General features: G+C 41.7%; 2 protein-coding genes and 1 non-coding gene across 3 annotated transcripts in view; 2 read left to right on the top strand and 1 right to left on the bottom strand.

The window, feature by feature from the left end:
* The first annotated feature begins 1046 nt into the window (after positions 1-1046).
* Mtk (Metchnikowin) lies at positions 1047-1339 on the top strand. The gene has a single exon (XM_017171584.3). It carries the CDS (start codon positions 1085-1087, stop codon positions 1241-1243), a length of 159 nt encoding a protein of 52 aa, XP_017027073.1. The 5' UTR covers positions 1047-1084; the 3' UTR covers positions 1244-1339.
* Positions 1340-9657: 8318 nt separating this feature from the next.
* Positions 9658-21553, top strand: part of Stacl (SH3 and cysteine-rich domain-containing protein) — a 58779-nt gene continuing 46883 nt past the window's right edge. The window contains 9 exon segments of the mRNA XM_070283809.1: positions 9658-10407; positions 13256-13453; positions 15090-15198; positions 15263-15368; positions 16159-16275; positions 16955-17200; positions 17657-17836; positions 17914-18039; positions 19132-19278. Of these exon segments, the coding sequence (XP_070139910.1) occupies positions 9747-10407; positions 13256-13453; positions 15090-15198; positions 15263-15368; positions 16159-16275; positions 16955-17200; positions 17657-17836; positions 17914-18039; positions 19132-19278 (1890 nt within the window). The 5' untranslated portion in view covers positions 9658-9746.
* LOC108078420 (uncharacterized) lies at positions 18123-19009 on the bottom strand. Its single transcript, XR_005991106.2, has 3 exons — positions 18614-19009; positions 18420-18546; positions 18123-18363 (listed from the first exon to the last, which is right to left on the bottom strand). It is a non-coding gene; the product is annotated as an uncharacterized protein (transcript).

Here is a 21553-nt window from a genome sequence, read left to right as displayed (position 1 = left end):
GCGTCAATCAATGCAGCTTTGCCCCTTTCTTGCCTCCCCCCTGGAACCTGAAAAGACCCCATAAATCCAGGGGGGAGTCAAGCGTTTTTAAAGCCTAATGAGCCGTGACTATAAACTCTTTTCACTCTGAGAACTCTGAGCAGTAAGCACACACAAATAACGAAATGCAAGCGAAAAATTACTCAAAATGTCAGTATCGAGTCATTTAAAGGCCAACATCCCATTCCCGCCCCCTTTTTCCCATTCCTTTTTCCAGGAGGGCGGCTGCTGTAGGAAAACTAACAAAGTGCTCTAATCGAGCCAAGGGGCAATTGCTGTGCTGCACCAGCTGCACTTTACCTCCCAGAAAACCCCTTCCTGGGCAGCATTTCCTAGAAGGTACTATACACTGGGGAATATTTAAGTAGTAGTATTCAAATATTTAGTTAAATAAATGTTCTAACAAAGAGATATATTTACTTAATGTCTATAGAAATATTTTTAATTAGTTTTCTTAAAGGTTTTCCAATTAAAATCAATTTTTCATTAATTTTACCAATTTCCCTTGAAGTTATACCTGTTATTTTAGAGTGTCTTTTCTTAAAGGTAGCTGCTGGAAGGGCTGCACTTGTCAGTGGGCGTGGTGGCTGTGTGTTGACGCATGTTGACTATGCCTTAGTGGCTGTTGGCTAGGTTGGGTAATTTGCAATGCAGAAAAAGTCGGCAAGGCGCTAAAGCCGAGTGTTATTTATACTGAGGGGGAGCCAAGGCTGACTCCCCCAGGAAGCATAAATATTCAGCGAGAAATGTCATATTTACATTTAGTCTGAGCCACGCTCTGCACCGGCTGATAATCCGCTTCCGTGGGAAGCCCCAATGGGGAATTAGAGAGGCAATAGGAAGGGGACTGGGACTGGGACTGGGATCCCCTTGGTCACCATCGGTTATCTGCCCTCGACTGACATTTGGCCGTCATTCATTCCGGCTGCTTATCGCAGCAGCAGCAACTCAAATAAAAAGTCCCCAATCGTCGCGTCGTCTTGGCTATAAAAGCTACGCAAGCTCACTGCTCAAAGCATCAATCAATTGCCGTCACCGAGCAAAGATGCAACTCAATCTTGGAGCGATTTTCCTGGCCCTGCTGGGAGTCCTTGCCACGGCTCCTTTCACCATTGCAGAGCCCCATCGTCAGCAGGGACCCATTTTCGATACGAGGCCGTCGCCCTACAATCCAAACCCACCGCGGGGTGGTCGTGGCTACTGAGCAGGACTGAATGCTGAATAAAGGATAGCGAATTCTGACAACGTTAACACATTGAGTAATTTAATGCAATTAAAGGAAAACTGAACATCAAAAGCACGACACTGTGTGATTTAATTAACTCTAGGGGGAAATTGGCGCGTGGCAGAGATAGCTAGAGGGAAATCAAGGGAGATATTTCTCAGGAAATAGAGAGTATTAAAGTACGAGTGACTAGAAACAAGTTAAATGAATGAATAAATGTCCTTAAAAATACTGTATAATAAAAAGATAATAATCCAGTAACCAGTTAAAGGTTTAATGGGTCTTTAAGTGCTTAAAAATAAATCAGCACAAATATAATTCCTTTAGAAAAATGTTATAAAATATTAAAAATTAATAAATAATAGGTTGAATGCACTTTATTCATTTTATACAGGTCACTGTACTAAATCGAGTCCAAAGATTGCATTAAATTAAATCGTAGAATTTTCTCAAGTCGATAAATCAAAACAAATATAAATATTATATATAAATACAAGCAAACAATATATTAATATAAGAAGGATATATTTATAAAGCCTATAAAATAATAAAGAACATAGCATACGAATTTTATTACATTTTATTTCTGAACTCAACGAGTCCAAAGGTTGCTTTAAATTAAAATTCACCAAAATGATCATGTAAATATATAAATAAATTATATATTTACCTTAAAGAATACCTAATAAAAGAATGAAAAGCAACAACACTCAGTTTTATATATACCCATAAAATTTTTAGTTAATTTTTAAGTTCATCTAAAGCAATATTCACCTTATAAAGCTCACACTGTACATATTCAAAAGCATCATTTAGATACTTGGGCGTCATGATTGCTCCTCCTTTAAAGCTCCTGCAATGGCTCATAAATAATAATTGAGACAAATTTTTTTTGGGGTGTACAAAACATTTGAATGCAATTTAATTTGCATTTCGCATATGCTTGGCTCTCGGGGCGTATGAGTAATCGATTGCCATTCTCTGTGGGAGCAAAAAAAAAACTCTAGTATACGCGCGTGTATACTACGTACACTTATATATATATTTAGATGCGAATAAAAATTGAGTACGCGCAAACATTTCAATGAGCTTCGCACACAAAAACGACAATTTCCACCTCGGCCTCACCCCCAAAACCGCCCCCTCTCTCTCACACTCTCTTTTTTTCTGCTTTTCTATTTTCAGGTTCAGGCGATCCTAAGAAAAGCGCAAAGAAAAACACTTGCAAAAATTAGCGGCAGCAGCTGATGCGGCCGGGTGGCGTTGGCGGGGGGATTGCGACGGAGGCCGTGCGATCTATAAATAGTGTTCGAACACTTTCTGCGCGTGACAGCTGTGACAGCCATGACGTCATTGGCTGGATAAGCGCTGCGGCGACGTCACGGATGCGGTATAAACTGGTCTGGGCGAACCAATAAAATAAATAGCTAATCGCGCATACGCCGCGTTGACCCCAGGCGAACGAGCGGGCTCTTGGCGTGCAAAAAATGGAAGAGGAATGATAATATCATAACAGCAGCAACATGCGAAATGCCAGCGGCAACAGGAGCAACAGCATCTGTAGAAGCAGCAACAGCAGCAGCAGCAACATCATCAGAGCAGCCATGAAAATCGCGAGAAAGCACAGCAAGAAGAAAGAGCAGCAGCGGCGGAACAAAAACAAAAATTGTCAAAATAACCCAATGCTTACAGCTGCTCGAGTCTCAGTCTAAATTCGTCGTCGATCGGTCGTAGTTCCTGTTGTTGTTATTTTTATTATTATTATTATTATAATTTATTATTTGTTGTGCCCGCGTTTGCAAGTGCTACTGTAACGACTCGAAACGAGCTTAACGAAACGAAACTAAGTCACAAGTTAAAACCAGAAACCAAACCAAAAGTCAAACCCAAAAGTCAACCCAAAAAAACATGTGCCACACATCAATCCAGTGAATTGGACAGACAATATCAGTGCCCAGTGAGTGTGTGCGAGTTGTGCGTGTGTTGTGTAAACAAAACAAAACAACATTTGTGTTAAACTAAAACAACAACAGTCCCAGTACGAAAATATGTCTGCCCAACGACTCAACAAGGATTCAGCATTGCTGCAGATTCTCTAAACGGTGAGCTTATAATTTAATATGAATTTCATGGAGTTTAATTTAATAATGCTAAAATGAATGCTTAAATTTATGTTTAGTTGGCCTTTTTGAAACGGTAAAACTGAATTGTAGATTTAAAATATTGATTTCGGGTATTAGGTAGGGATTTCCCCTTTGAAATCTGAATTTGTTTACGCCTAAAGTTAATATGTTATATTTTAAATCTTTAAAAATATATAAAATATATAAAATATATTTTTAACACACATTTTTATTCGTTTTAAAAAACCCTAGTGATTTTGGAAGTATTTTAGATGTATAAAATATATTTTTTAGTTACCAAAGTCAGCTTTCATTTACTGGTTTTAACACCATTTTATGAGTTTAACAATCCCTGGTGATTTAAATATTTAATAATATTTTTCTATAGCTGAATTATTACTTAAGTAAAGTGTAAATTAAGGTAATTTACTCACCAAAATATTATAGTTTATTAAGGTATTAGTTGCTTGTTTTGAATATACATTTTCTAGGTAAATAATTCTATAATATGTCGAGTGTCTGTGCTGTCTCTTTCTATTATATATCATTATAACATATTATTTTATTTAATTTCTGTTTTTACAACCCATCGCACCCCTCAACACATCATAGAAAAACCTTTTTCAACCTTGTATTTATTATCCTTAGGTTGATTTTTCCGCCTGCTATATGGACAGGTTCTGTTTAATTAGCCTAATGTGCTACTCCAACCCCTGGGCTTGCTGAGGGCCCCAAAAATGTCGAATTTCGGCGAAGCGGTGGGTGTGTGCATGTCAGACAGACAGAATTTCAATTCGAGTGGGGAGCCATCCATCCAGGACCCAAGCCCAAACCCAAGCCAACCCTCGGCGGTCGGTTTTGCTGCTTGGTTGATTCGGTATATGGGGCCCACGTTGCGAATACGCAATTTGTATAGCTTCTACTGCGTGTTTGGCCTCTTGGAACGCTTTCCTCATAAATTGAGTTTACTCTTTTCGACAGCTTTGTTTTCCTTGCTTTCCCCTCCCCAAACTCCAACTCCAGTTCCATTTCCATCTGCTTCACCTAATTTCCTTTCGCATAAGTATCACATGTCTATGCTACCTGCTTTAGTGTATCCCTGGATTGTATCTTTGTATCTGTGCCTGTGTATCTGCTTTTGATTGTGATGGCTGGGTATTATTTCAATGTGTATGGAAATTATGGCGAATTATGGCTCCCAGACAAACCGTATTGTTGTTGGCCGTGTAACAATGGCTGCTGCTGCTGCTCAGCTCAAGTAGAAAATTGCTGGCTGAGATGAGATTGATTGAGCCATTTGATGAGGGACTGCCCTGGTGATTGGCGCTGGGAATAATGAGCATTTTTCAAGTACCTTAAGCTTATGGTCGAATTAACAACATGCTTGATTGTAGTACTTAATCTTATTCTCTGAAGAAACTAATTGATATAAATCTACATTAATTATGTAGCTAGAAAAGGCACCCTCACTGGCTGTGCTTTTTATTATAATTTAATAAACAATATTATAATTTCTGCTCTTTTCATTACTCTCAACTTAATGCAGAATTAAAATCCCCGATTCTAGCTAAACTATGGAAATAATAAAGTTTTCTAATTGCTAAAGTTGTAGTTTAGTTTTGCAGCCCAGTTTTCAACTCTCTTTGCTCTTTAAATACTTTTTGCTTTCTATATTTAGACCATTAGTTTTTGATTTTAGCCGAGTGCTTGCAGCAGGGTCAAGGGTTGTTGCCAAGTTACCTTGATCTTTGCCTGTTTTTGCCGTATTTTCCCCAATTCGCAAAAGTCGCAAAGAATTTGGTTAATTTGTAGTCTCATAGCCAGCAGCGAATAACTCGGCATGCAGACCCGCTATAATACATTTGTTTATATGCTTTTAAATATAAATATGTGCCGTCTTCTGGGCTCACTGCCATGTAATTATGTATGTCTCCGACCGAGAGCGTTGCATGGCATGGCATGGCATCGCATGGGCGCCTTCACATTGCTCTGTATTCTTATTCTATATTCTTTGCCCGCCTTGACAATGCACTTGAGTCAAGTTTGCTTCCTCTAGTTGGCCGGCTTTTCCTGGGCATTGCTCAGCATCCGAGCATCCGAGCATCCGAGCATCGGAGCATCTTGGCCACTGTTTCGCTTGACAAATGGCCAGAGGGCGGGGATAGATAGTCTCTGTCTGCGCATTTATTTATATCATTTTGTTTGCTGCCATATAGCTTCCTCATTCTGGCCACTTCGCTGATAAGCGTAATGTCACTTCTTGTCGTGCTCATTGTTTCCCTGCAGTTAATTAATTTTAATATTGCCAACGCTTGCACTTTTATGGCTCGCAGGCAACAATCGGTGGCAGCCATGCTGAGAATGACTGCTGTTTCTGTTTCTGCATTTTCGCAAAATTGCTTTCTGTTTGTAATACTTATTGATTCGAGAGAGTTAAGGGGTATATTGGGTTTGTAATTAGGTAGTTAATAGTGCAAAAAGTTAAAAAAAAGTAATAAATGAAATGAATTCTTAATAAAATACTAGGGTATTTAATGTTTTTAGGGGTCTGAGGGCAGGTATTACAGGCTCTAAAAATTGTATATTTATTCTTGATTGTAAAAACCTAATAAAGCTTGAATAAGAGAGTCTGGTATTTCATGTTCGTGTAATATTTTTATTTAATCTCAAGACAGTAGGAATTACAGTGAGTTTTCCCTTCAAATACTCTACTAATTTTAAAATAGTGGCCGCCACAAAGTATGCCATGCTTTTCGCTTCCGCAGGGTCAGGTATTTAATGGTCGTGTCATTTTTTTTCCTCTTCTGTTTTTCTTTTGTTGCTGTAAGGGGAAATGTGAAATGCTTTTAAAATGCTGCCAGTCGCTTGCAAAGGACATTTCCCTGCTCCTGCTCCTACTTTGCTTTTATAACTTTAAGCCCGGCGGCTGCTGGAACTTTCTCCTGTGGCCCGCCCACTTTCACTCTCCCACTATCCCTTTCGCCCGCGCCCGCTTTGATTGATCAATGTTGACAGATTTAACGAGCTGCTAAAGTGCAGCAAAACAATTCAATTATCCGGGAAAGCGAGTGTGTGTGTGTGTGTGTTGGCGGGCGGGGGGGAAAGTGGAAAGTCGAACGGATGAAAAGGAAATATTTGCGTACATTGTGGGGCAGTGTCATTGCCAGCTACCATCCTCACAAGTCTCACACTCTCTTTGCAACCTTCAAAGCCGGGACAGGCTGCTGCCTCGGCATTAAATAGGAGGAATTATTCATGTGCCACACGGCATCCGCTGTGCCCCGGCACCGTAGTATCTGGCAGCTAATAAATAATTCACATTGAATTAAATTGCGTGATTTCTTTTCGGGTTCGCCTGGCCACAAGTCGTAGCCCCCCCTCGTTTATGAAATGCAATTTCTGTCTTGAATTCACTCGCGCTGTTCATACCCCGCAGAATGAGCAAAATTATAAAAAATCCCCCGCATTCCACTTCATCTCGCATTCTTCTTGTAAGTTTTTCCTTTGGGTTTTTCCTCATTTTCACATACACGCACACGCAAGGTCGCTGCTCGCGCGATATATGAATTTAATCTCGCCGATTCTGATTCCGATTCCGATTTCCCCCCATGCCTCAGTTGGCGTAATGCGATTTTAATGCCGGCCAAGGCCCCGCCCCGTCTCTCTCACTGCCCCTGCTCTTCGCCCACAGGTGATTTCGATTGGGTCGGTATCAATTATATATCAATTATGCAAATCATAAATGGAGTCCCTAATAAAGCATATGGAAGCGTATATACACGAGCAGCTTAGAAAGGGTTGAGGGAACATGTTTACCTAAACCGGAAGGGGATTTACTTTTAGGAGGGGATTTGGGGATTTTCTGAGCCTATAAAGTATACTTTTCTTTTCTTGGAAAAGCTTTGTCAAAGGTTTATATTACTGGGATTTTTATAGTGATTTTGTTTGGTGTAAAATATATATAAATATAGAAGAAACTTGGAGAAAGTCTACTGTTGAGGGTTCATGAATTTTTCCTTATTAAAATATTATATAATAAAAATATTAAATAATATTAATAATAAGATTATATAAAGTGAAGTAAGTTTCAAAGACTTGTATTTAAAAATTTCAACAATAAACCAACTTAGTTCCCTGTTACCCTCCATAAGGACCACTAGAAATCCTAATAAATCCCATACACTCTCTGTAATTTATGGTGTCACCGGGACAAGACAATGGGCAACTATTATCACTCATTCAGTTAATGCTGATCCGTTAATTAAAGCAACGGTTAGCCATCGGTTATCATGAATATTTAATGCAAATTTAATTGATACGGGCCCATCGATTGGCCAATAAAATGGCATAATAATAAGCCTTGCATGTGGTGAGCTCGTAATTTTGACCCGCCCACCCCCAGTCCACGAGAGAGGTTTCAACACGCACAAGTTTTGTTCGAGCAGAAGGAGGAAAGAGGAGACAGTGATGTCCTGGAGGAGGACCTGGCAACTTTGAGCCCCGGCTGTCATTGCCAATTCCTGTTAATTTGTGTTAGAGCTCACATCCATTAGATGGTGAGCGATAGATGGGTGGACTTGGACTGGGTCACTTGACTAGAAAAGTGACTGGAAAAACTAAAGGAAATTGTAGTGTTTTTATGTAATTATTAAGATTAAATATATATAATATATCTATGATTTTTAGAGAAGTATTTAATGGATTTTAAGTGGCAAATTATTAAGGAGAAATTGTATTAATCCACAAAATATATAAACAAGCCTAAAAGTTATAAAAACCCATGCTCAATTTTCTAGTTTAATAGTTTAATAGATTATTTCTCTCCGTGTTTCTCTGCTCCTAAACATCCATACAAATAGCCACCTGGACCTCTGAGTTCTTTGGGCCTTGGCCTTGGCCATGCAAACCTGGCCAGAAATTTGCTTTGTGCCAAACTTTGTTGCGCCAACTTCCACAGAGTGAGGGGGAGAGACTTGGGTCCCGAAGTTTGACCCAAATCCCGACCCCGAAACCTCAGTAACTTCTGCTCTTCCCGGGAAAACGAAACAATTTAATGAGCAAAATGCGAAACACTCGCATGAATGAGTGACCGAGCGGCACAAAGAGCGAAATGTTTTTAATGAGGCTGCAGCCAGTTCTTTCTTTTTTTTTTGTTTTGTGGCCAAACTTTTGTTTTGTGTTTCTCAAAATTTAACATCCCCCCCCCCCCCTCGGTAATTACGACTAATTAATCTTTCTCTGTTGTCTTACTTGCAGCATCGCATCATCGTCTTGGGCAAACATGCAGCGATCCAAATGACAGCACGTTCCCGGGAAATAAATAAAACGTGAACTCACTTTGTGATATAACCGAGTAGCAGAAAGTACGTTAATTAAGCCCTAGTTACGCCTACGAATAGATACTGTAAACACTCTGAATATATTATTTTGGTAGCTCGAACTTTAGTTAGACGAAACCCACAAAAGACAGACAGCACTGCGAACAGAGAAACCCCTTAAAAGACACAGGACTCCCAGGACTAAGACCGTACTGAACCGAAACCACCGATAAATAGAACCTAAACCCTAGACTGTCTCCGAGATCTGGTCAAGATCAGGTTAGATCTAGTGCCACCATGCCACATGGGGACGGTGAGGAATGTACGTAATATATCCCGCCGATGAGCTCATCTGTATGACCTATGGTTTCTTTGCGCCCCGTGTGAAACCGCGACCCACACTCGACTGCCTCCGGGAGCCGCTCGTGCCCATCGAGATTCCGGAAAGGTCCCAGAGGAAAATCGCCATCAATAGCAGCAGCCCCAACAGAGCCGCCTCAACCAGCACCACCACCGCCGCCGCCGCCGTTGCCGCCGTCGTCCACTTCGAGGACACTCCGCCCATTGTCAACCAGCTGCCAGCAACTGCTTCGCCGGTTTTAGCCTCTTCCTATCCAGGTTCCCCGCCCGCCTCGCCGCTCTTCAGCTATCCAGGATCACCCACTGCCCTCAGCCCCAACGGAGGCAACTTCTTCAACTTCGAGGAGCCACCGCTGGTGCAGAGCCCGTACCAGTATCAGTCTCAGTATCCGCCTCTTTCTCAGTCACCCACCCAATCCCAATCCCAGAGCCTACCGCCCACGCCCACCCGCCGGACATCGCGCGCCTCCCTGACCCACTCCAACCACTCGAACCTCTCCAACCAGGGCTCCACGAAGCGGAGCAGCCTCCGGAGGAACTACCAGCGCCCGCCTGCTGCGTCGATGTATAATGACTATGATGATGCCAGCCAGTTGCCGGGGGGGAGCAGTGCCACTGGACCAGGACGAGCACCATTCCAGCGCAGCAGCGCAGCGTACGAGGAGGCGGGAGCATTAGAGTATGGCGATCTGCGTTCGAGGAGTCCCAGTATCTTTTTGGAGCCACCAACGCCAGATCCCACGCATGCCCACTTTGGGCCAGGATGGGGTCGTCCCATGTCGCCCATGGATTTGCCACCGGAACGGTCACCAGCGCCCAGCGGACCCGGTAGCAAGTCACCCACCGGCGGCAAGTCACGGCTGCGACCCAAGCTCCATCTGCCGCTGGGACGACTGGGGCGATCCAGCTCCTCGGACACCAAGGAGAGCAACAGACTGCGCGAGGACGTACACGTGCACGTGGAGAATCCGGTATTCAGCAGCGAGAATCTGCGCCAGAACAACTTCGATGCATTCTTCGAGGCCCGCGAGCCGGTCATCAAGGTACAGCCGCGCACGCCTCACACGGCGCCGGCGGACAGCAGGGGTTACTCGCCGCCCCTGCCCCTGGAGAACTATGCGGGGGTCTATGACTCACCGCGGACGCGGAGTCCCGCCGGCAAGGGCAGAGGCGGCAGCGGCGGAGGAGGATTATTTGCCAGGTCGCCCAAGGAGGAGCGTGAGAGAATGGCCGGCGCCAGATCCCGGAGTGCGGATCAGTGCGATGGAGCTACAGGCGCCAGTGGCGGCGGCGGCGGCAGCGGTGGTGGCAGTACAGCCGGAGCGCCCTCCAAAGGTGACAGGTGCCTTCCAAGTCTACTCTAGCACCTGCTAATCGAATCGTTTACAGTTGTCTTGCCGCGCGTCTCGTAGAGCAGCCTACAGATGATTGCCATAACATATCTTGGGGGCTGTTCCGGCTTTCACTTTCGGGGGAATTCGCTTACTCTTAAAGTTTTTAACTTGAGCTTTTCATAAAACCAAGAAATTCCCTTAAACTGGCGTAAATATTCAGTTTTATGCAAATTGCATTCGTTGGAAGTTAGAGTCGGAACAAGCTCCTTAATTAAAAGCAAACTTTACATCTGCTGCAAGTTTGAAACCGCAGTTTGAGTTATGTTTTGGAGTTTTCAAGTTGCGTTGAGTCCTGCATTTATCCTGGCATATCCTTGGTGTGCATTGTGTGTCTCTGGAAGGAGCATATTTAATGATGGAAGCTAGGAAATGATTATTGAATTGAGAGGAAATAAAAATACCCTGATTATGTCCGTTTAATAGAGCTTTCAGTTTTGAATGCTTATAATAAGATTTAAAACTATTATGTAACTTATAATTTGAAGCTTTTAATGAAAGAAATAACTAGAAATTCAAAAGGAAACTCTTTCCATGAGAAAAAACGTTAAATAATAGCTCCTCTAAGACAAGATTTAAGAATGTTAATTGAGTATTAAACTTATTTTCTTACTTAGATTATGTCCGCTTACCTTTTCAATATTAAAAATATAATTTAAAATATTAATTCAACTTTCCAATTGATTTCTTCAATAATAAATTGCTCATAAAATAATGTAATAAAATTCCAACAAACAAAAATTGTCAAAGCCTTGCAATAATAAATTGCAAATAAAATAATAAAAAAAATTCTCACAAAGGAAAAATTGTCAAAGCCTCGCACAATAGCCCCTCAGGGTTTCCAAGGATATATTTCTGTCACCTTTGGCTCAGCCAAAGTTTGCTTGCATTCCCATCCTTGTTCTGTCCTCGCTTGGTTAACTTTTTGGTACTAAACACACACACACTTAGGGGCATCGGGACTTAAAGAGCTTAGGATGCTTGCGTATTCATCGCCGCGATGCCTTATCGCTTGAGTCGAGCCAAAGGTGTTCCTTGCATGCATAATTGGATTACCTGGAGTGATGCAAACTGCAAAACTGCAAACTGCAAACAGCGACTGCAACTGGAAGTGCAACTGCCAGGCACGAGCACGCACATAATTCCTTGAAGGAAAGGACCCAGGACCCACCCCACCAAGGAGCCACAGCTGGAACAGCAGCAGCCGCACATCCTGCTGCGACTGTCGGTCCCCCGAAATGAATGTCAGCTTAGCAGCGCGTGAAGTGTAATCAACAACAACGATAACGACATCCTTGCAGCTGGCACGTGAGCTTGTGAGGCCTCCCAGGACCTCCGCCCACTCGAATTCATTTAAAAGTTCACACAGCGCGGCAAATTTGATGACCGACGGCAAAAGTAAATCAAGAGCTACGTGATCGCTGGCAATCTCGGACACGCCCCTCTTGTTTATTCCGCCTCTCAAATTGGACTGGATTGGGGCTAAAAGGATGCGACAGCTGGCCGACCATTTCATGCAGCGCGGTCCCTTAATAATTCCCATAGCATACTTTCGTGGGCGAGAGCAATGCAGCTCCTACATATTTCATTTGGACAGTAATTGAGTCTCGTGTGAGCGTTGTGTGCAAAACAAACACGACTGAGTCAAACCCAAAGACAGCCAGCCAAAACAGACAGACACTTTGGACACTTGGACACTAATGGGAAGGAGGGACTGAGCTGAGTGCCGGGAGTCCTCCTGAAACAATCACGAAACACACGAATCGAACAGGCCCTCGAGCGTTTTCAGTGTGCGTTCAAGCCAAATCTCGACTTTTGCCGCGCGGCAATGAAATTACGCTTCATTTATTGATTGAATTTTAAATGAGGGGACTCCCTACCACCCCCATCCCTCTCTCTCTCTCTCTCTCTCTGCCCAACTGCCTAACTTTGACTTTGGCCGCCAGCGGCAGACCGAAAGACCTGAAGACCAAAGGCAAGGACTAGAGAGAGGATCCTATAAGTATACAGTGGCGATGGAAATTATGGCATTAGGGTGCGATTTTCACAGGGGATTTTGGTTCTTGGTCATTTAGAGACATTAAAACCTTGATACATAATTATTTAAAAATTCAAATTGCATTGAAAATATTTAAAATTAATTTTACAAAATTTTGTTGGAAAGAGAAAACCCAAACAGTTAACAAATAATTTCTGTAAATATTATAAAAATAATTTTAAAAATATTTTAGCAATGCTGAAACCTCTATTAGTGTGACGGTTGTATAATTTCAACAGCCAGTGTACATTTTTCCTTGTATTGACTTTAGTAATGGGACTCAGGCTTAGGCGCTGTCTTAGAGACTGAAACACTCGAAATTTCCGACACAAAACGAACGAAAATAGCCGCCCAAGGAGGCGAAGGAAAAGTAAAGGGAAAAACCGAGGAAAATGTGGCAGTGGAAAGTGCTGCCTCCACTCATTATTTATGCATAAATACAAAAGGCAGCGATCTGTTTGATTGGTCGAAAGCAGTGGGGACGGCGGACTGAAGTGACTTGTGTATTTATCATGGCGTGGCCAAAATAATTCCTGACATTGCCCGACGGATACTTTATTCCATTTACCGAAAATCAAATCACATTTCGCTTTGATAAATCCTCATTTGTTTGCCTTCAATTCGGTTTGTTTTGTTTTGTTTGGAATTTGCGTTGCGTTCTTCTGTTTGTTTTCTCTCTTTAATTGTTTGATTAATTTTTTGCTTATGCCTTAAATAAAATTGAAATTACAATAAGATATTTTTCGATGCTGCTGAAACAGGTTCTTCGGTAAAATCTTCAAGTGGTCGAAGAAGTCGTAGGAGGATCTTCGGGTGGAGGGGACCACGCGGTGGTGCCCTTAGCCCCCAGGGCGGCAGCATGGCGTCCTACAACGGCGTGCTCAAGGATTACAGTCACAGCAGTTTGAACGAGGCTTTCAAATCCCAGAACAATGTCAACTTTAAGTTAATTAAAACAGGTGAGCAAAGCCAATCTATTTGGTGTGTGTAAGCCGCGTGTGTCGCCGAGTGTGCATGGTGTGTGTTCTGGTTGTGTGTGAGAGTGTGTGTGTAAGTCATATCCAATTCGTAGCCCCGCCACGGGAGACGACATGCCACCAGCTGACACGCAAGACGGCAGGTGGGCTGACGGTTAGTGCTGCCAGTAGGTCCTTTTTGGGGCCAAAAGGGAGATTTTTTTTATTAAGTGTGCTGCTAAATTGGACTTTACTTTGTGCCTTTGGTATAAATAATTTATTTATTAATTAAGAATTAATAAGGATAAGAAATAGGATATATATATATATCTTTAGTCATTGCAGGGCAACAATATTTATATTTTCTTTAAAAACAACAGCTTCAAAGTCAGTTTTGTTTGTTTTAAAAATATTGATATAATAAAACGACTTTAAGAAAATTTTTTATGAAAACATAGCTCCTTATAAATTCGTTATAGAGAGCATTCATGCCAAGGAACATTGTAATATATACCCTAAAAAATATTAAAATTGATTTTTAAGTTCCTCAAAATGTTGATATGTTAAGGTTATGCTTAAATTTCATATAAATTCAGAAAAACTACTAAATTATTCATAGTGTTTATGTTCAGATTTTCCCATTTTTTTTGCCAGCACTATCAGGAAAAACTGAAGCGTGTGGGAATCAGCAGGATAAGTTTCGGCTTACACACACACCTGTGCCTGCACCTTCGAAAAGGGAAAACAGGGGAACAACAGAAGCAATTTATGTGGCAGCATTTTATTTGATAAGTTCGTCGTTGTCGCTTTTATGGCTTATTGATTTCCATTGCCAATTGTCTCCGTGTCGAGCCGTCACATGGAGAGATAAATCTGTTATTCGGAGTACCCTTAGCCCAGTCAAAGCCTCGTAAATTCCAACCAACTCATCTTTGAGTGTGTTTATCCACACACACGGCGTACAATATCCGGCGCAGCTGCAACTTTTCGACATAACTTTGACTTTGAATTACGGCGCTGTCACTGAAAGTTGTCCCAGTAGAAAACACAGAGAACTACACGTTTCATTCCGCAGCATCAAAAGTTTTTAATAACATTTTTGCTGAGCCGAGGAAAATATTGATTAAATTAAAGTTAAAGGCTAGGGAAACAAGGAAAACTTTAGAGTTTTCAGGGCCTTGTCAACAACAACAGCAACCTGTTGGGTCTATAAACCTGCAGGTTCAAACGTTAAGAGGTTAAGAGCTTAAGAGGCTGAAAGCCAAACGAATGCTAAACCTGAGACACACATCCATATTCATACGTATATGGCACAATAATCGTAAATATGATGGATTATCCTGACAGGCAGTGACTGCCCGTTTAAAGAGCTCTCTCTTTCGAGTTTTACTGCACATAAACTTGGAGTGTTTTTTTCTGCCGTGGGGGAAACACAAAGTAAGAGCAATGGCAAATGTCTTACTTAAACTATGGCTGTAAAATTGCAGCTCCCTCTTCATCTGCCATTTCCGTTTCCGGCTCAGTTACTCTGCGTCTAATGCTTACGTAGTTTCGTCTCTCTCTCGTATAAAGCGTGACGACTGTTTTCTGGTTTTATTTTCCCAGCTTTCTTTTGACTTTGAATTTAATTCAATTACAGTATCCGATTTCTCCGAAACACTATCCCGTTTGTATGAAGAGCACGCGACTGCCCTTCAAGTTGCGGTGTCCAATTATCGCAAAAAGAATGCCGAATTACGAAAAGAAAGGTGAGTGTGCAAAGGTTAATATTATTGACAAGATTTTGATACCAAAATACGATATGTTTTGCAGACCCGCCTGCCACTTGGCCATTTTTCAGGCATGGGAAACATTCCTGCAGGAGGTCGAAACGGATTCACAGGCCTGCAACGACGTGGCCAGCGTCCTCTCCCGCCAGGTGAGTTTGCTAGGGATGACACTCAAGGCGATAAATTGAGATTCATCGATAATTAACGATATATAAAATATTCTTATAAATTAGTAATGACGATTTTAAAATATTTTAATACTTTATAATGTTTTCTTTTTCATTTTTAATATTTTTAAAATTATTTCAATAATCAATACAAAAACTTACCTTTAACTATTATCAAGTTCCATTAAATGACAGCCTTTCTCGCCAAAAACTTGCTGAAATCTTAATGGGTTAATGGCCATTTCGTGTCTGGTTAAATATTCAGTTGCCTTTCAATGAAAATAGAACTGCCAAAGAGCTTCGGAATGCAGTTGAAAGATTTTTTTAATTAAATTTAGTGTTGGAATTCAGGCGGAATGCTCCTTCGCTGATTCATTTTCATTTGTGCCCTTAGAAACCGAAAGCCAGATTTCTCTATTAATAATAATATATGATAATTTTATTTGTGCCAGTTACCGCATCGATCGGCTGTGTGGAAAACCACATGCGTTTGTTTGTCTCTCAAATTAAGGCAACAACAAAAAATTCCCAATTTGCATTATAAAAAGCAGACTCTAATTATGGTTAATTAGTGGGGGCGTGGCCTCGCTGGGGGCCTTGGGAAATGACATGTGTTTTTCGAGTGTCGAATAATGTTTGTTGTTTTCCCTTGCCTTTCCCTGGGTTTTTTTTTTCTTGTTGTTACACACATTTAATTTTCATTTTTCACGATGATTTGCTTCTTTTTTTCTGTGGTTGCCGGCTTACATAATTTATTTAACCTTACCCGCAGGTGTCGAGACCAATGCTGGATAAATCCTTTCATCGCAAAGTTCAAAGCCGTAAAATATTCACACACAGGGAGTCTTTTGAGACTATTATCGCAAAGACTGAAGAGAAGCTGTCAAAGGTGAGTGTGTGGGTAGCTAATTAAGGAAAAGTTATTAGAGTGCACCCAGGGAAATCAGAATGAACTGGTCTTTGAAGGATAATAACACTGAAGGTATGACTTGGAAGGATATGCTTTCTATTTGGTTTAGTGATTAAGCATTAATAGAGTCAGGAAACTATGAAATTCCACGAAATTTGTTTGATTTTCTTGAAAACATTAAAATTTAAATAAATTTCTGCGATAAAATTAACAGAAAGTAGTAGTTTTTTTAAATCAAAAACTCTTTACATAATCCTTAAAAAGGCTTCTTTTAATAACACATTAGTTTCTATTAATTAAATGAATTGCCTTTGTCATATTTTTAATAACTTTCATTTATAGCTGCGTGTCGCGAATTTAATTTAATAATTAAACCCCTCTTTAAGAATATAAAAGTTTAATGTTTATAGTTAAAATAAAATATGCAATGGCATGCCAATTTGGCAGAAAATTCCATTAGATATACCATTTCAATATTGCTATAAAAAACCATCTCTCTTTAGGTGGTTACCCTTTAACAATCTTTTCGTTCCACACAAAACACGCATACGCCCTGTAGACCGTTGCCCATTGTGTTGTGCCTGTGCGTGTTATTACCCATAAATTGAGGACCCATTCCCAATAACCATTTAAACCCTTACATTTGCCACATTCCCAGTGCCGGATGGACTACAAGCAGTGCCATCAGGCCCACCGACAGAATCCCAGCCAGCATTCGCTCACCGAATACATCGACGCCCACAACGCGTACGTGCAGCAACTGCATGCCACCAATGGCATGCTGGAGGCCTACCACTGCGACACCCTGCCCCAGCAGATGCAGGAGCTGGAGGAGATCCACAACGACCTGAGCGGCATTGTGTCCGATTCGCTGCTGCAGGGCGCCGATGTAATTGCCGGCAAGGTGAGTCCTAGCACTAAGAGGAGGGTTGGGGGTTTTAGGGTTGAGCAGTGATTTATCTCTGCAGCAGGTGGTTTCCTGTCCCACAGCACGGTTGCCATTTGTTCAGGCGCCTGGAATTCGAGTTAATTTTTGCGACGCTTTTGTTTCCTGGAAAATAATTTGTACACGATTATAATAATTGCCCAGAGTAGCAATTTGCTGTGGTAATTTGCCTAATGCTTGGGGGCAAAGCGGGATAGTATTGTTGACGTTTTTTTTCTACTCAGCTGGGGGTGTTTTTGTAGAGTAACAGTAGGGTAATTGTAGCAACTTTTAAAGGTAAAACGAACTATTTTCCCCCTCTGTGTTTACCGCTTGTCACAATTTCAGCTTGAAATCTTTGTGGCTAGGCACATTCACCTTTTTGTGACAGAAAATGAATTCTGTTTTGGTTTCTAAAGACCCTTTCCTTTGCAGGCCAGCGACCAGGCCAAGCGGTACAGCAGCCTGACCAGCCAATGCAGTGCGGTCTCGCCTCAACAGGATCTGGTGAACTTCGTCCGCTTGCTGGCCCAGCCATCGCAGGCTCAGAAGGTTCCAAGGCGGATGTTTGCCCCACCCCAAGGCGAGCCTGGCGATGAGGCGGGTGACCACAATGTGAGTAGCTGGGCGGACACAGAGAGAGAGAGAGAGAAACTGTAATCTTTACCACCTCTGGGATGTGTTTTTTCCAGGAGATGACGCCTTGTCTGAGGAACGAGCTGGTCTTTGACCGGCACTCCACCTTGTCGCAGCGCTCGGCACTGGAGTCGCTGAAGCGAGAGGCCATTGAATTGGAATTGCAAATACGTCAGTTGCAGGTAAGATGGGGATATCCAGGCACCGAAAGAAAATCTTTACAGATTGGAGAAAAAAAAAAAAAGAAAAGTGGGTTGTTTTTAGATTGTATAAAATGATTTATTGGGAAGATTTTTATGTTCCTTTAATTAAATTAATTTATTAAAGCATATATATATGAAGTCTTTATATCGTAGTTTTAAATTAGACCATTCTTAACCTTCAAAATTCAAATTATTCAACGAGCTGCAAGCCTGGTTCTTCTTTTTCCTGGACACTAGCATTCGTCTTCTCGCAGATTTTCCAAATTAATGACATAATTATTATGAGAAAATAATATTGAAGCACTGTTAAATGTCTAATTAGTTGAGCTATTTACGGAATTCCGCTTTAATATACTTACTAAATGTTGGTATTGAAAATATAAATATTTGAAAAAAGTCCAAGTTGTCTAACAGCGCATGGCAATGTCCAATGGTCCAGGTGAGGAGGGAAATGTAAATCCAATAATAGAGAAAGACCACATGAGCCTGGGGGAGGAGTTTGATTTTAATTATTTAAATTATATTAACTCCAACTCCTAACTTCCCGACTTACCCATTTTACTCCCAAGAAAAGCAGCACGGAATTAAGTAGAGTCATAAGATATACACCCACATGGAATTGATAGTGTGTGTAGTGATAAACGAGTTCGTACTTTTGATCTTTAAATATAAAATATACCCATTTGGGATCTGGAAACAATGACCTGGTGTCCAATTGGTAGACTAGATAATATGTCCAACAGATCTTCATTAAGCTCACTAAGGCTCCATAAAAAGCGATTAGCTGGCAGCCCCTCTCCAAATCAAGAAAATAAAAAGCACTATATAGTCGGGGAGACTTTTGCCAAGCTGCACTTATATATTGCCAGCAAAGTTTGGTTTTAATTTTAAACATTTTTAAAGGAATAACAAAAGGAATATTATGATAGAATTCTGGTGAACTTTTAAGGGCCAGCCTACTTAGAAACCACATTTCCAAAAACCTCTAAAGAAAGCTAGCTTGAAGTTTATAGAACTAAATTTAAAATTATTTATTTTTCTTCATAAATATATTATTAATTGCCTCCTTAGGACTCCATTGATGCCCTGAATCGCACCCAAACCCGCGGCATCGAGGGCCAACTGTACAACAAGGTCAATGAGCTGCAGGAGGATTTGTCCATGAAGAAGTTCGACCTAAGGGCCAAGCAAATCCATTTGGCGGCCATACGAGCTCAGGTGAGTCTTATAACCATAATTTTTCCCATTTTCCAAGGTGAAAAGCGTCAAAGCTTAGCGGGAAAACCTACCCAGCAAAAGCTTGCACAAGTCCAACCATTTTGAAATTACATAAGTTTGCTTTACAGGAAGCTTTCTTCACAGCTTTCCATGAACCTGTTGCTATTAGCTTTTCCGGGGGCTTTTCATGGCTTAGATGGGGGCTGCCTTTAGGCGGGGTCTCGCCCCCTTTTGCACGCTTGAGAGTACACATGAACTGGCGCTCGTATGTGGGTCAAACAGCTGAGTCCTGGCATCTGTCTCCTGCGCATGTGACCAAAGAACTCAGTGTGGGCTAGGTCTGTCCTTCGCTTTCGCTTGTTTGGTCCTGTGGCATTAGTCCTGCGGTAGATTAGCTTGTGCGTGGTCAGTGCGGCGATAATGGCTTGATTTCAGTGTGCTTTTTCCCCCAATGGCTCTTAGTGATATCTTGATTTTCCTGTAAAAGTGTGTGATTTTTTTACTGTATCCTTCTCCAAAGAGTCAAGGTGCAGAACTTCTTTCTGTGGCCATATTTACGTAGACTTTTGAGGGGGCTTAGAAGAACTGTAACCTCAACCTCGTAGGCTCCGTGAATCAGCTGTTGCCGAACACAGCTCGGAAAACTGTTTCCCAGAGAGAGCGAGAGAGAGAGACAGTGTGTGGAAAATTGCATGCCAAGGAGCGTTGCCAGACTTTTCCACCTCCGATGTTGCCTGTTTATAAAAGCAACGTGCAACCGTTGCTCCGAGTCAGTCACGTGCTTGCATTCCGACGTATACGTAACGCGGGTCTACTGCTCCGCACCAGCTGGTTGATCCGTTCGACAAATTAGCCGTAGTCGTAGCTGAGCCGTATCCGTGTCCGTAGACGTAGCCATAGCCGTAACCGTAATCGTAACCGTAGTGCCGTAGCCGTGCCGCCGTCGTCGTTGTCATCGTCCTCGTCGCCGTAGTCGTGCTCGCGTCGCTTCTGAGGTGTGATTGGCCGCCGCCGAGAAACCGAAACCGAAACCGAGAAGAATGACAACCAGAAACCCCACAAAATAAAATATAATCCAGCAAATTAACTAAAGAAAACTACTCCCCCAACAGACACCATTCATATATATCCTTCTAATATATATTTAAATATATATGCCATAATTTTAGAGCTCAGTTCAGGGCAGGCTTTTCTAGGCGAGACATATATAAATTAGATAAAAAAACCCCCACAGAGCAGGCTCAGGCACACACAAGAACAAAGATAAATTGAATTTCGAGTTCAGCGTAAGTAACTAACTGATCCAAAACTAGTAATGCAACCAACTACTTAGTCCAGAGTCCATGTTAACCAACTCTTAGCTTTATTAACCAATCACGCATACGCACCGTGCGCCCAAAACGAATTCGAACTCGTCAAAACACTGCCAGAATTTCTTTCAACTCTTGCTTGCTTGTCATTTCTTTCTAAACAAAATTCGAAAATAAATACTAGACAAGTAGTGGAAATTCTTGAAAGCGAAAATAAAAACCAGTCACCAATCAGAGATTTTTGCAAAATAAGAAATTAACAAAAATAAAACTTAGCTAAACTCTATGTACTGTAAATAACAAATACTCTTTGCTAAAACCTAGTTGTAGCTATCAATATATAATCTTTACTAGTAATGGCCACATCAACTATGTAAGAATCTAAACGGAGCTAGAGGCTCGGCTCGCTTTGCATTTTGTCATTTCGTGGGTGCAGTCGTAAATCGCACCTAAAAACACACGTACTTGTAAAACACACCTTAACAACAACAACAACTACTACTACTACTACTGCTACACCACTTCCGCATCCGCATTCGCCACCGTTTCCGCATCCTTAGTCTTATTCGATGTCGCGTGGAGTGGAAACCCGTTTGTGAACGGCCAAATCTCTTGGCTAAATCAGAGCGACACCTCGATTGGGATTGAAATTGTTTAGAACACTTTGCGTACCCGTATCACTCGTACTCGTACACACACCTACCACCCCCCCACGTACTATATAAAGAGCCCATATATACATATATCTGCCCACCACCATGCGCGTTATCGTTCTGAAAAAGAATCGCACTAACAAACGCGGCACGCCCACGGCATCCGGGGCGAACTCCTCGCGAGAGCCGCCCAAAAAATCGCCGTACACCAAAGTAAGAATCAAATTCGATATTTACCATCCATATTTGGTTTTGCTTACGTTATGTGAACGATATAACGAGCGTTTCCACCTTTGTTTCCTGTTCGAATTT

Source organism: Drosophila kikkawai, chromosome 2R (assembly GCF_030179895.1).
Source record: "Drosophila kikkawai strain 14028-0561.14 chromosome 2R, DkikHiC1v2, whole genome shotgun sequence".
Lineage (NCBI taxonomy): Eukaryota > Metazoa > Arthropoda > Insecta > Diptera > Drosophilidae > Drosophila > Drosophila kikkawai.
The sequence above is the reverse complement of the archived record's forward strand: the minus strand, read 5'-3'. Positions and strand labels throughout refer to the sequence as shown.